We start from the raw sequence: 15,864 nt of genomic DNA on the forward strand, positions 1-15,864 counted from the left end.
CACAAATTAAATAAAGAAACAGATACCAGTTATAAGCATACAAAAAACTTCCCAAAGGAAAATACGTGACAGATAATACCCCCATAATGAAATCCGTATCAATTTGTTCTCCAGTCATAATTGAAAATTACCTACTTTCACAACCTCTGCTTTGTGATTTTCTTTTGAAAAAGTGATATGATTCTTTAAATCAAGTGCATAACAATATTTAGTACAAACTGAGATAATGATTTGCATATTTCAAGTATCAGTACTTTAGATCAGGTTAATAGTCAGCTAGATAAACTTCAAATTTCTACCTCATAAAACAATCATATGTAGCCCCTTAATTTTGTATAGCTTTCAGTTTACAGTTATTTTCATGGCTAGTGCTATAAAATGATAGGATAATCAGCTCCACAGCCAGTATTGGGGGTTTGGGAGAAAGAGAATAATTGGCTGTGTAACCATCCAGAGAATCTACTCCATTTATCAAGGCTTGTTTCATGGAAAATTTTATACTGTGAGGAATACTGCTTTATTTGCAATTATATACTCCTATACAAGCCCACAAGAGCATTTTTATGTGTCTCTTTTATGGCTTTGATCTCTCAATTTAGACCTGGTTAAGCAAGGAGACAATGCAAATATTTAGTTAGCCTGTGAAATGAGATATCAGCATCTCTGAAAACCACATTCTATATCTCATTAACTTAACATGGTAAAAAGTATCTTCACTGTAGTGAATTTTATTTCATACTAGATTATACTGAAATTGAGTTCACACTTCCACATGTACTATTAAGTATACAAAACTCCTGTCACTTAAAGTGCTGGAGGGAGGGCAGTGGTGAAGAGATGTCCAAGATAGCCCTAGGTTTATGGTTTGAGCAGTTGGGTATATGGTGGCACCATTTACTAAAATAGGACAAATTTTGTGGTTAAAAATAATAAACTCAGTTTTAGGTGAAAAGAAAATGTTTAGAATTGAGAAAGATATAAAACTGAGCTAGAAATATAATTTGCTAGTCACTGACACATTAATAGTAAATGAAGCCATGAAAATAGATGAGCTGAACTAAAGAAAAGGGCTCTTAGAATTCTGCAAAACAATGGAAATTATTACTCACTGATGAAAGAGAAAACATTGATACTCTTTTTTTTTTTACTAAAGAAAAAATATGACAGCTTGTTCTAGATTAAAGGAGAAATTTTATAGGGTTTTCTGCAATTAAAATGAAAAAAGGGGGAATGGAAAAATGCTAACAAAGAATGAGCTGATCTCATAATTCTAGAAAATAATGCAAGGAGGCCAATTTGTTAGCCTCAGAATTTAGTGTTTAGCAACTGACTGTTAAAATCTTCTGTGAGAAGAACGTTAAAGTTCAGCCCCTCAATAAAGACTGAATAATATAGGTACCAGTACTGACATTATGTTCTAGACTTACAAAGGGAAATATAGTAATTGTTTTTTAAATTAGCTCAGCTAATTTAGATTATATACTAGCATTCTTGGGAATAACAATTGCTTCATATTAAAAGTCATTCCTAGATATGAAAAACTCAAATCACCAAGTATTAACCTACCAGGTTTGATGACTTTCCTATCACTGTACTATTCTTATTAGAGGGCTCCCAAAGGAAAGGACTCATACTGACCCCAGCCTACTTCCTGGAATATTCAAAGTGCTTAGAAACTAAGCCAGCTGTAGTGTATCTCTGAGTCCAGGTCTCACAGTTTTTACCTTAAAAACACAAACCTTCCTCATATCCATTCCCTACCTCACAAATCTCTTTAAAACCACATGAAAGCAATCTGTTCTATGATAGATGTGAGAGGTAAAAATGACCTAGAACAATCTCTCACCCAGCTACCTGGCTCTACACAGGGAAGTTACGATTTACTGCCTTTGAGGAGAACGGGATGGTTTTTAGAAGTTCCAGCGTCTTAAAATAAATATTAAACTTGACACTTCAAATTAAAATTCTAATTTACGCATGAGTGCTGGACATTTTCTCTGAGTTCTACATCTCAGAATTTTTTATAAACTGAATCTTTCAAAGTCTGAACCTTATAGTGTGAAAGAAAGCTTCAAATATTCCAAGAAAACATGGGAAGGAAAACAAAACAAAAAAAAACAGGCTATCTGTAACCTAGCAAGCACTGAATAAAGGCAACACATCTCCAATCTTAATAAAACCAAGGAAATTCTATGCTTCAACCATATTAGTAGTAATGGTAATCACAATGCCCTTTTGTTTCCAAACTCTATAAATAATCTAAGAACTTTATTTACTGTGGAAATAACTTATAAAGCAGTCTTTAAAAAAGAAAGTGTATATATGTACCTACCTTAGGAATAGGATTCAGCAGAACTACACCTGATTTTTTGGTGATGACCTGTTTTGTTGTATAGTGATGGTCTATAAGTTGAGGAATGTTTGAAAACCCAGTGCCTTCAAATCGATATAAATTCTGAAGAAAGAACAACAAAGTAGAATAAGGTACATTAAATATGAAGACATTGCTTCAGCAACACTACAGTCATCAATAAATTAAGTTCCATTTAAGAAAAATGATAATTGTACAATAATATGAAGCTACTCAACACTACCGAACTATACACTTAAAAATGGTTAAGATGGTAAAAATGAAAATAGATAAATTCCAGTGTGCTAAAAAATTTACCTTTGCATCAAGAAATTGATTTTTATAATGACTGAATATAATTCTAATTGTTAAAAAGGAAGAAAAAGAAAGACTTAAAAACAGACCTGGAATGCATTTTGCTAAAATGATAACCAAAGGAAATAAAGCAAGGATACATTTAAGTTAAAGAACAAGAAATATGTGTATATATGTTTGCATATATGTTTCATTTGATAAAATTTTCAAAATCAAAAATCATGTCAAAAGTTTGAGGAATTATGTCCAATGTAATAATATATTTTAACAATACCTCTGATGATCATTTATTTCCTTTTTATCAACATAGTATTAATTGATTTTTCTATACTAGGGTTATTCACATATTATTCTTTCACCAAAACCACTCAGTCATTCACACACCTTTGATAAACAAATAAAATGCAGCAACAACAAAACTGCACATATCAGCATGGTCAAAACTTAGCACTTCTTGATCTCATAAAGTTTCAGGTGAGTCATATTTTCCCAAACTCTGCCAAGAACCCTTATCTTTGTCTTCATATTTCATATAGGCATGCAGGTTGGCGGTTATCATATGGATAAATAGATGGCAATAAATTTATCAAGGAAAAAACATCTTATTGGGCAAATTTTTCAATGCAACAGGCATTATAATACAGTGTTCTGTAATAACGGCTTCCATCTGATTGGTCACAAAGAATGCATCTGTACATATACTGGTGATGTGTACAGACACTGATACGTGTTTGAGCCATTTTAAGAAAACTCTTAAGAAATAAAAATTTCAAAACTCTCAAAATTTGGATATTATTTACATTACTGGAAAATTATCTTCCCAGTTAAAAGATAAAACACTCAAAGCTCCTTTTCTACAGTATAAAACTAGATTCAATTTACCAGAATTCAATTTATATACAACCTCTTAAATGAGTATTTCTGTTTCATCAAGTGAGGGACAAACATGCATTAGTTTACTTTAACACTTAACTACATAGTTCAACTTAGGCAGTTTGTGTTAGGGTCAATTCAAGGCAGTCGTTAATAAATTGATTAAGGAATTTTTGCACATAAGAGGCAGACCTACTATGATATGTTAGCAAAGAGGCTTAAGAATAATTCACACCGATGACAGTACTGTATTTCTAGATGTGCAAGGCACTGAGCAAGTCCTCTCAATGTCTCAGTTTATCCACTGAAACAGAAATAATATCTGGACCTCCGCACAGCGTGTGAGGCTTGAGTAACTATTAGCATGCAAACCACTGCTTAGTATATGGCACATGCTACACACTCAATTACGTATCATTATACAAATAATAAACCTTGGATTACAAAAATAATTCCAAATCTGAATATACGATAAAAAAACATTTTCAAAGAACACTTCAAAAGTGTAAATTATATTTTCTCAAGGAATAATGATTATCTGTAAATAATCAAATATCCTAGAAAGCATTCTTATATGAAATTAAGAAATGAAGAAATATAAAAAGTTACAGAGGTATAAATGTAATAATAACAATAAGAATATTTCAGTCAAATATATGGTACTATATACTTAAAGTTCCTGAGAGTAGATCTTAAGCAGTCTCACCAGAAAGAAGAAAAAAAAATGTTAACTACACGAGGTGATGTGTTAATTATCTTGATCTTGGAAACCATTCTACAATGTATATCAAATTATCATGTTGTACACTTTACACTTTAGATTACACAATTATAGTTGTTATTTATTCCTCAATAAAGTTTATATATATATATACATAGAGAGAGAGAGAGAGAAAGTTTCTCTCTTTGTATTCCTTCAGTCTACTCTCAACACAGAGCCAGGAGATCCTGTTATAAGTAGTAGACCATTCCACTACTGTGCTCAAAATTCTCATCTCTATCAGAATAAAAGCCAAAGTCTTTACTATGGTCTGTAAGGCTCTCTACTCTGTCCTCTAACCTATTTTCCACCTTACCTCTTACCAAATCCCCCACCCCACCTGCTTTCCCCTTCAGCCACACATTTCCCTCTTGTTTTATAAACACACCACACATTCCTTCCTTAGGGAGTTTACATTTGCTGCTTGAAATAGTTCTTCAAATGACCATTTGGGTAATGGCTCCCTTACTTCCTTTCAGTCTTTCATCAAATGTCACTTATTCAGTGACATCTACTCTGGCCATTATACATAATATTTAATATCCATTTTCTCATGCCAACTAAATTTTTTACTGCCTTTTCCTTACTGAATTTTTCTTCTTAGAACTGATCACTATTTAACATCATATATATTTTAATTGATCAAAGACTTAAACATAAGACAAGACACAATAAACCTCTTAGAGGAAAACATAGGCAAAACATTATCTGACATACATTTCAAAAATTTTCTCCTAGAAGAAATAAAAGCAAGAATAAACAAATGGGACCTAAAGAAGCTTACAAGCTTCTGCACAGCAAAGGAAACCATATGTAAAACAAAAAGACAACCTACGGAATGGGAGAAAAATTTTGCAAAATGAAACCGACAAAGGCTTGATCTCCAGAATATATAAGCAGCTCATATGACTCAGTAAGAAAAAAATAAACAACCCAATCCAAAAATGGGCAGAAGACCTAAACAAGCAATTCTCCAAGGAAGACATACAAATGATCAAAAAGCACATGAAAAAATGCTCAATATCACTAATTATCAGAGAAATGCAAATCAAAACTACAATGAGGTATCACCTCACACCAGTCAGAATGGCCGTCATTCAAAAATCCACAAATGACAGATGCTGGAGAGGCTGTGGAGAAAGGGGAACCCTCCTACACTGCTGGTGGGAATGCAGTTTGGTGCAGCCACTATGGAAAACAGTGTGGAGATTCCTCAAAAGACTAGGAATAGACTTACCATGTGACCCAGGAATCCCACTCCTGGGCTTGTATCCAGAAGGAACCCTACTTCAGGATGACACCTACACCCCAATGTTCATAGCAGCACTATTTACAATAGCCAAGACATGGAAACAGCCTAAATGTCTATCAACAGGTGACTGGATAAAGAAGATGTGGTATATTTATACAATGGAATACTACTCAGCCATAAAAACCAACAACATAACGGCATTTGCAGCAACATGGATGCTCCTGGAGAATGTCATTCTAAGTGAAGTAAGCCAGAAAGAGATAGAAAAATATCATATGAGATCGCTCATATGTGGAATTTAAAAAACAAAAACAAAAACAAAAAAAAAGTAAATACAAAACAGAAATAGACTCATAGGCATAGAATACAAACTTGTGGTTGCCAAGGGGGCGGAGAGTGGGAAGGGATAGACTGGGATTTCAAAATTGTAGAATAGATAAACAAGATTATACTGTATAGCACAGGGAAATATACACAAATTCTTATGGTAGCTCACAGAGAAAAAAATGTGACAATGAATATATATGTTCATGTATAACTGAAAAATTGTGCTGAACACTGGAATTTGACATAACATTGTAAAATTATTATAAATCAATAAAAAAGTTAAAGAAAAAACAAAAACAAAGCAAATATATATATATATACATATATATATATATATATTACTTATTTATCTTTTTTATTGCCTGTCTCCTCTTCTAGAATGTCAGCTCACAAGGTGATAAATTTTTACATTTGTTTTGTTCATCAGAGTATCCCCATGGTAAAAAACAGTGCCTGGCATAAATTGTGGATAAATTCATGTGAATCGATGAAATGCAGGGCATATAAAATGACTGTAAAGTTCAAGGGACAAGTAGGACAACTCAACATAGAAATGAATACTGGAAAGTTCACACACTCAAGAAACCCCCAGCACAGTGTTTAATAAAAAGTAAGCAATGAGATGGAGTTCACACAGAATGAAATTTCACATCAGCCTCTAGTGTCATAATGTCTTACATAAATTTCTAATATACTTCCTACAACTAGACAAATAGTGAATAAAATAATGGGGAATTTTCAGCATCCCTTTCTTAATTTAGAAACATATCTAATTTTGAATCTAAAGATAGTTTTCTGTCATTGACACAGTAATCACGATCGACTAATACAGTGAGTGGTACAAGCAGCAGTATTTCCTTCCTGGACCAAAAAAAGGAACTGATTCCAAGCAATTATATTTTTTTAAGTCATGTGCAAAACCAATTAACTCACTTTCTTAAAGATGAAGATAAAGTATTGAATCTAAAAATGATCTAACTGGTTTGCTTATAAAGTTCATATAAGCAACTAAAAAGTCAAGAATAGTACATATATGGAACCCTCACGCACTATTGGTGAAGATGTAAATTGCTACAGCCACTATGGAAGACAGTATGGAATTTCCTCAAAAAATTAAAAACAGAATGACCATATGATCTGACCATTTCACTTTTCGGTATTATTCTGAAGGAAACAAAAACACTAATTAGAAAAGATATAGGCACCCCTGTGTTTAATGCAGCATTATTTACAAAAGCCAAGATACGGAAGCAACTTAGGAGTCCATCAATAGGGGAATGGATAAAGAAGATATGTGTGTGTCTACACACACACACACACACACAGGAATATTACTCAGCCATAAAAAGAGAATGAAATCTTGCCATTTATGACAATGCAGATGGACCTAGAGAGTATTATGTTAAGTGAAATAAGTCACAGCAAGACAAATACCATATGAGGAATCTAAAAAACAAAACAAAAAACATAACAAAATAGAAACAGACTTACAGATACAGAGAACAAGCTGGTGGCCGACGGGGGTGGGGGGAAGAAATAGGTAACAGAGATTAAGAGGTATGAATTTCTAGTCATAAAATAAATGTCACAAGGATGTAATATACAGCATAGGGAATATAGTCAATAAAACTGTAATAACTTTGTATGGTAACTAGATGTATTGCGATGATCATTTTGCAGTGTATAAAAATATCTAATCACCCTGATGTACATCTGAAACAAATATAATATTGTAAGTCAATTATACTTCAATTAAAAAACAAGAATATTACATTCACTAAGGCTATTGAGGACTTGTTTCTTGATACACTCAAAATTCTGAATATTATATTTGACCTTGTACAAATCTGTGTAAATTTCTTATAGTTCAGATGACCTGAGGTTGGATTCATATATACATGGATTCTTTTTTAAGTTCTTCTACACGGCTTTAACAATAATATGACAGAGAGAATTCAGGTTAACTTTTAAATATGAGACTTCTCTTTGGAGCTACTAATGATCTCTTAGGTTAATTCCAAAGAAGCAATAAAAAATAATAGCATCGAATACATTTCTACAAATTCCTATAAAGATCATTTGTTGATTGTCATTTGCATTACATGTTAAATATCATGCAATATGTCATTAAAAAATAAGGAGCAAAGGGGGAGGGTATAGCTCAGTGGTAAAGTGCATTCTCAGCATGCCTGAGGTTCTGGGTTCAATTCCCAGTACCTCCATTAAAATACATATATAAATCTAATTACCTCCCCCTGAAAAAAAAGTAAAAAAGAAAAAAAGTATAAATTTAAAATGCACAATTCAATTTTTGTAAAATAAACTATATAGATACATTCCAATTAAAATTAGAATATATTCTAAAAATTTCAAAGAATGAACACTGAGCCCTTAAGGGGGTGTTACTGTGAAACACACATTCCATGACACATATTTCTGAATTCTTATTGAGAGTAGGCATTACCTTTGTTTTTTAAACATTTACTATATCTAGAATCTCTTCCAGACCTATCACTGTGCTACTGAAGAATCAATCAGGCATATAAATGAAAAACATATAAGAAGCAGAATCAGATTTTGTTGCTACACGTATTTCCAGAGGGCTATTATTATGCAAGGAAGTCAGACAGAAGAGAATAAGCACACAAAAATGAGAAGGGGATTCAATAAATATGTAATTTGAAATAATATGCCTGAGTAGATCTCCTGAAAAAAAAAATTGAGGATAAATACGCTTAGGAAAAAAAGAAAAATCATTTCTGAAAGAGGCTAAGTAAGCAGAATAAAAACAAAAAGCTAATTCACTCCTTTTTGGGGTAACACATGAAAATGAAACTATTAAACATAAACATTAGCTTTCTCAAATAAAAAGGGCATACTGAATAGTTATATAACTAATTAAACCAGCACACAGGCAGAATTGTTGGGGAATCTGAAGAATAATATTAATAAGATTCTGATATGGCTTCTCCTACTTAACTGTATTCATTCTTCAGATATTGTCTCACACTTAAACCTTCCTTAAGTTTCACAGTTAAAAGCTTTTACAGCACTGTGGATCTTTACAGCACTTAACTGCAGTATATTGTGTGTATGATTTGTGAATGACTGTGACTATAAGCTCCACCATTATATCTCGGGGCCTTAAAAGTACTCACTCAATTAGAATTTCCTGGAAATTAATAAGTTTTGAAATGGTTTTGTTTACTGTTAAGAAAGAAGTCTCCTAAGTCCCTAACTGTGTGTCAGGGCACAGAAAATGTTATCTTATGATGGTTTCATTTTGACATGAAGGTACTCATTGCCTTCTCTTGAATCCTTGGATGGCTGGAGCAGAACAGTTAAAATGATCTTAAGCGTACAAGATTAAGGCCATAAACCTGGAATTAACTGTCATCCAAACAAGTTTTGGGTCTCTATTTATTTTCACTTAATCTTCCTTAAGACCCACAGTATGAATGTAAAAGGTAGTTCAAAGAGCCTAAAGATGGTGGCAATAAAACAAAGTAAACCTGTCTGGTACATTCAGAGACTATATCCATCAGCTCAAAGTGGAACTTAGCACATGATAGACATCCAATAACTATCTGTTGAATGAACTGATGATTTAATGCACTGAGCTACCCAATTTGACATAGTAATTATTCACAAACTCCACTTTTGTGTAATTTTTGTTTTATTGGCCTGTTATCCCTGGGCCTTGTAGAGTACTTGTTCATTTAGTATTTCCTGAATGAATAAATGGATGAATGAAAAAATTAAAAATGATATGCTATTACATAGAGGATTTTTCCTCAAGTTTTATTTTTAAACATTTATGTTGTTATTTTTAAATTCATCAGCAGATATTAACTCAAATTTCTAGCTCAATCATCCCTAATTCTAACTCTGTTCATGAAGTCTGCTAATGTCTAATCTACCAGGTTTCAAGCTCACTGAGAAGGCCACCATTTTCAGTTTCACCTCCCTATTCTGCATAACACGATACTCTGCATTAGTGTGTTTTTAGGAAACATGTGCCAGATAAATAGAGAAATAGGAATTGGTACTTTCCTATTAGTAATAGCATAAAAAGTTCTTTTTGGAGTACCTTTGTTTTATCACGTGTATTCTTGTTTATCATATACAAAAGCAAGGATTTGATTATATATTAACTAATCAAATGGAACAATATTATTGGAATCTCTAAAAAAAATCTATCAACATTTATGACACAAAATAAACAGTTTTAGGTACAAACTCTGACTATGGTTTTTTTTTTTATCAAGCACCATAAACAGGTTAGAGTAAAGAACATTAAAATTACACTAAGATTCAGATACTTAGATAGGCTTAATATATCTGGCTTTATGAAATCAATATAATTAATGTCCAGTAAAAAGTACAACTCTTTTTGCTTGAATTAGCTAAAACAACAGAGAGATATTCTCTTCTGGAGTAGTGAAAAAACTGAAAGTGTCTGCATTTATGTTGATCAGTCATAATGTTCACTGCGTGCAGTTTTACACCATGTTAAAAAAAAAATCTGTGAGATGCACATAGAAACAAAGCTTCAAAATAACTGGCAAACTAGACTCTCGCTGACAGAGGCAATGTTGCTAAAAATAACTGTGACCAATGGATACCTCAAACCTAAATATATAAATTTTAAAACACTTTATTACTATTTAAATTTCACAAATAAATCCCAATAAATAGGAACCAAAAAAAATCTTAAATTAACTTTTCCAATTACACTGATATTTCTTGCAGAGTACATTTGTAGGTTTTTTCAAATCAAGTCATCAAACAACAGTAAAAATGCTTAACTATCTGCATAGCACTTTACGTGTTACAAATAATGTATTCACTGCTCTGTCTGATTCTCACAATCACTGTATTGGCCATTACCCTCATTACTTCCCAAACAACAGAGCTGGTAAAGTGCAGATCTGGGACTAAAACCTCATTTCCATTGATTCACTATTTAACATTTTTTCCATTCTCTAAAATCCCATATTTCTTTATATCTTCCTTTCTTAGGACACCTGTCCCCTCATTTATGTACAGTTTTTATAATCTACTACTGGATTATAAGTTCTCTCATTGGAATATAATAGGCAATCATTAAATATCTGGTAATAAATTCCCCCATTTATTGACCCCTTCCAGGCAACAGGTATATGAGAAATGAAATGGGATAATTTTAGCTCATCTAAGATTCATCTCCACAAAAAGAAAAAGAATTAAAAATTCTCCAAACATGCAATATCACCTTAAAACTCTTATTTTCAACTGATTGAAGAACTCACCATTATATAGTTAGGGCAAACTAAATAAAATTAAGCAGTGTAATACCTGAAGCACTTACAGCTCTCTTCTTTAATCGAGATCATTGCAAAATTTCAATGACAGAGGAAGCTGAATAAAATCTTTAAATGTGACCTTTTAACAATGTCTAATTTTTAAAATATATTATGCTGTTCACTTTAGTCACTTAAAACAAAATGGCAATATTAAAGATAAGTGATAATTTGCAAGTGAATCCTTTCCTTTTTGTATCTAAAAATACCAATTTAAATTCCTATGGTTACATTTTAAACTACAAGAGGTAATAAGTGAAATATTTCAGTCTAATATATGACGTATATCAAAATAGTAACTTTTAGAGCTTAGAAGTAGAAGGAAACACTCATGTAAATTGTAGTTACTTCACACCTTACCTACGATCTTTCTACTATTCTCATACCATTTTATAAATGTTGCCAACATAGTCACAGGTTGTAATAAGATCATCTACATCCATAACTTAAAGGCACATACAAATTATAAAAGAGTTTGCCAGGGAAATATGGAATGACATACTATTAGAAACAGTAGCTTGGATGTATGAGAGTAGGCAACCATAATTATCAAGTTGAGGTCTGAATACGATGCAAAATTAACAAACAGTATAAAAATTATAATATATACTTTAAAGGACTTATTCCCCTTAACCTAACTGAATGGTATCTATTTTCACTTAAATATAACTCCTAGATGTGATTATACTACATGCCACTTTTAAATGGTTACTTTTATGATACGTGAATCTCATCTCAGAATTATATCTACATAATAGATAGATAATACAATATGTAATACATATTATCATTAGATGAACTTATATGTATGTGAACTATGTATGAACTTGAACATATATGTTCCTAAAACCCTATGAAGTTCATCTAATGATAATGGTTCAATCTTCTTGTAATGTAATTAGTATCAGTATAGTGCCTGGAAATAAGCTTCAATCCTATAGACAGCCAACTTGAAAATGCATTCCATTTGAAATGATGGGTTAAAAAATGATAAAAAGAGGCCTCAATTCCTTCATATGCCAAAAATATTAAAAATTTCTCAGTGGGTAAAGTTAAAATTTTGAGATCACTCATCTCTTCTTGATGAAGAATGTAACAGATAATAAGAAGTAGTTTAGCAATACTTAAATAAATAAATAAAAATGATAAATAAATCAGTATTAGAACAAGCAATGTAAATAAATCATTTTTAAAAATTGTTTCTCAATTTCTATGTATTGTTCATTAATGCTAACAAATAATAGCTCATACAAAAAGGGGGAATAAACCTTAACCCTCAATGTATCATAAAACCAATTCAACCATCACTTTCTGATTTATTAAAAAATGTTATTATTACTATTTAATAGAATATTTTAAAAATCTCTCATGGTAACATTTTTGAATGCAATTTCAAGGGCCAAGTTCAAGAGCATAAAATTCATAATTAAGTTTCTCCAGAAAAATTTATGATAATCACATTATTTCTTTTTATTTTTAATTTAAAGGAGATTTAATGTTCAAATTTAACTTAAAATATTTTAAATATTTATGCATTTAAATTTAATGTAAATTTGTAATGATTATTTTTAACTTACATTTTAAAATATGTATTTCCTTAAAAAGATTAACATTTTAATGAATTCTGGTGCACTGTATCTAAGGAACTCAGAAAAAAAAAATTAAGTGCTAAACTTTGTGTTACATTCATTTATCACAAACTATTCATTACTGTATTACAATTCTACCACAATGAACTACATCAAAATATGCATATAAACTAAATTGGAAACGTACATTAACAAATTGTATGATAAAGTGTCTCCTTTGTCCATCAGAAAATACAGAAAGGACATATTCACCAGGTTTCCCATGACTCTCTCGCACCAAGAAGTCTCCTTGTTGTTTTAACAGATCTTGCGCTTCTATTCTGGGAATTGCACCATGGTACCAGTCCTGTTCTGCCAGAGGCTTCTCAATTATGGGGATCGAATCACAGAACTTGAGCAAATATTGAAAAAAAAAACTAAATTAGAAAAAATAGCAATTCTTTTCCGGTAAAACTCATAGCAATTATAAACACTTCTTACATATGTTCCTCCCTTTAACTGATTAATTAGAAGTTATATGATGAATCTGAAATTTTCCTAACTTTTAAAGAACATGCATCCTGGCACACTAGCGCTGAAGTTTAGCACAAATACATATCCTTCAATACTTCAAGGTTATTGTTTCTTTTTTTCTGTCTATCATACATAGGTACAACACAATATTAGCACGTAGAGTTAGCATTTACAGTCTTACCATATCATAAAATAAATCCATATATTTCAATTTTTTCAATCAGAGAATTACGATGAAAAGGGAGCATTATCAGAGAAATTTATCACAAAGCAACTTCATTTTTATTTAAATTAAAAGTTGAGTTATTTCTTTTTATGAAAGTAACTCTTAATCACATAGACGGTGGGCTTTCCAAGTCATAGGTCCCAGGGGCACTATCTAAGGCTTCATTTCATGTTGCCTTATTGCTGTGAACTCCCATTCTTAAACTGATTCCTCTGATTTCCTTAACCATTACCTCTGCCACACGGCTGGTCCTGATCCTGTACGGCAATGGCACATAAAGCTTTAGGTAAAACAGCGTCACTGAAAACCACCACACGCAATTACAAACATACGGCAAAAACAAGGGAGGAGTGTAAGTCATGAGTGCAGCAAGAAAAGCAAATCGCCAAATGCTGATAACAAATAAGAGAGGTAACAGCTGGCTATATCTCCTTGAGATGTTTCTAATTAATGATAGATGAAATCACACATTTTCTGGTTACAAGTAAAAAGCTATTTGTTTATTGTTATCATCCACAGAAATTAAACTGCCCCAGATGGTAAGAGTAGTTTATGGAGAAGGTACAGTAATATGCACTCACTCTTAACGTTCTCAAAATATAATATGCACAATACCTGGTGAGAAAGTAATTTACAAACTGGAAAAATCAGAATTAAGAATAAATGAAAGGCAAATATTTACACACAAAGTTTTTCAGGATAACATTATGAACTCTATACAGGGAAAAATACGGTATTTTTCTGGTAAGTGAAAACTAGCTTTGAGGAGGTTTCAAAAACCCATCCTACTGATTTAAAAAAAGAACCTTGAGAAATCCCAAATAGACTCCAAAGTCCACTGTTTGGTTTCTACTTCTACCACTTGGATAATCTTTAATTCTTTAAATATATACATGGTGTTATTGTACATGGAAACTTTGTAAGTTAAATCAGCCTTTTTTCTTTCAGTACTAATTATAAGTATGGTATTTCCCCAAAAATTAAACTGTGTTCCCAAAAATTGGTTTCAAAAGTGAATTATATAATAGAACCAGCCACAACTACAAGAGGTAAAAAAGTAATACTTTTAAAAACAAATTACATAATCCACACAAAATTAACTTCTGTATATTGATACCAATAGTTTATAATTATTAAAGTAGATAGCCAAAATTACTAAATATTTCTTTTCCAAAATTGTCACAGTGCATTTCAATACAGTAAATACTAAAAATTTTACTATAATAGAGATATTTCCCAAGTTTTGCCAATAGCAAAGTGTTACACTGATATTTTTCCACAGGGGGAAAATCAATAAAATAAGAAATTCAATGTCACCTCTGTGCAAAGAACTTGTTTTTATCATTATCTCTCAGAAAAGGTCTACATAATAGAAAATCATCATAAACAAGGAAGTTCATGTGCTTGATTTCTTGTCCTATTCAACCTATCCTCCCAAATTTTGTTTCATTTAGAATTGAGAGAATGCAGAGCCTAGAGAATTCATTAAGTCAAAAGGGCATCTGAAATACAAGAGCTCAGCTAACACTGAGAAATTACTTTAAGGATCTGAAGGTGAGGAATACTTTTGGGAAAAAAATCATCCTGAAACATCTAAGTTTATTTGTTTCTTTGTTTATTAAAAAAAAAAAGAAGACGAATTGAATAGGAAGGAACTTATAATGCCATTTCATAGGGATTATGCTCCAGTTCTTTGGGTATATTGGCTTCTTTTGAGTAGGAAGGGAAGCTCAGGGATCTTTTGTTCCCCAGCCCCTAGACAATACTGTTAGGAAGTGTAGGCTGAACTTACTGTGGGTGTGTGTGTGTGTGTATGTGTGTGCACACACACACACAGGGAAAGGATGTACATTTCTCCTATATGGTCTACCAGGTCCTTCAGGGACTTCCCTGGAAATGTCGGAAGGAATGTTTTTATTAATATGATTTCAATTAAAGTCCAACACAATTTTTCAAGCTTGATAGTAAAAGAATGTAGGATGTATCAGCAACAAAATCCAGCATCCCAAAAGCCTTCATAACGACATCAAAAATGAAATAAAGTTTTTTAATTTAAATATCACATCTTTCTAAGCCTCAGTGGGGAAAGATTTTTCCTTGTCAGTAAGTTATCTAAAATGTTTGCCAAAGATATGGGAAAGGGGAAGTCTCCTTTTTTAATGTACAGTAATCCAACAGTTACTAAGTTATACATAATAAGGCAAGCTTTCCTGATTGACTAGGCTAGCTGTTTAATTATTTTCCCTGGGCCTTGTTCTTAAGGAATATTCCAGCAAAACATACTGGGATAGTGAAATTAAAAGATTGGTTTAAATGA

The 15,864-nt window shown here is 31.9% G+C and overlaps 1 protein-coding gene across 10 annotated transcripts in view; it reads right to left on the bottom strand.

The window, feature by feature from the left end:
- FER (FER tyrosine kinase) overlaps nucleotides 1-15,864 on the bottom strand; it is a 399,630-nt gene that overhangs the window by 187,662 nt on the left and 196,104 nt on the right. For 9 of the 10 annotated variants that reach the window (XM_072958302.1, XM_072958299.1, XM_072958304.1 and 6 more), the window contains 2 exons: nucleotides 12,996-13,199; nucleotides 2,333-2,455 (listed from right to left, as the gene is read on the bottom strand). In XM_072958302.1, the coding sequence (XP_072814403.1) occupies nucleotides 2,333-2,455; nucleotides 12,996-13,199 (327 nt within the window). The remainder of the gene's footprint in view (nucleotides 1-2,332; nucleotides 2,456-12,995; nucleotides 13,200-15,864) is intronic. The other variant, XM_072958307.1, reaches the window with a different exon arrangement.

This window comes from Vicugna pacos, chromosome 3 (assembly GCF_048564905.1).
Source record: "Vicugna pacos chromosome 3, VicPac4, whole genome shotgun sequence".
NCBI lineage: Eukaryota > Metazoa > Chordata > Mammalia > Artiodactyla > Camelidae > Vicugna > Vicugna pacos.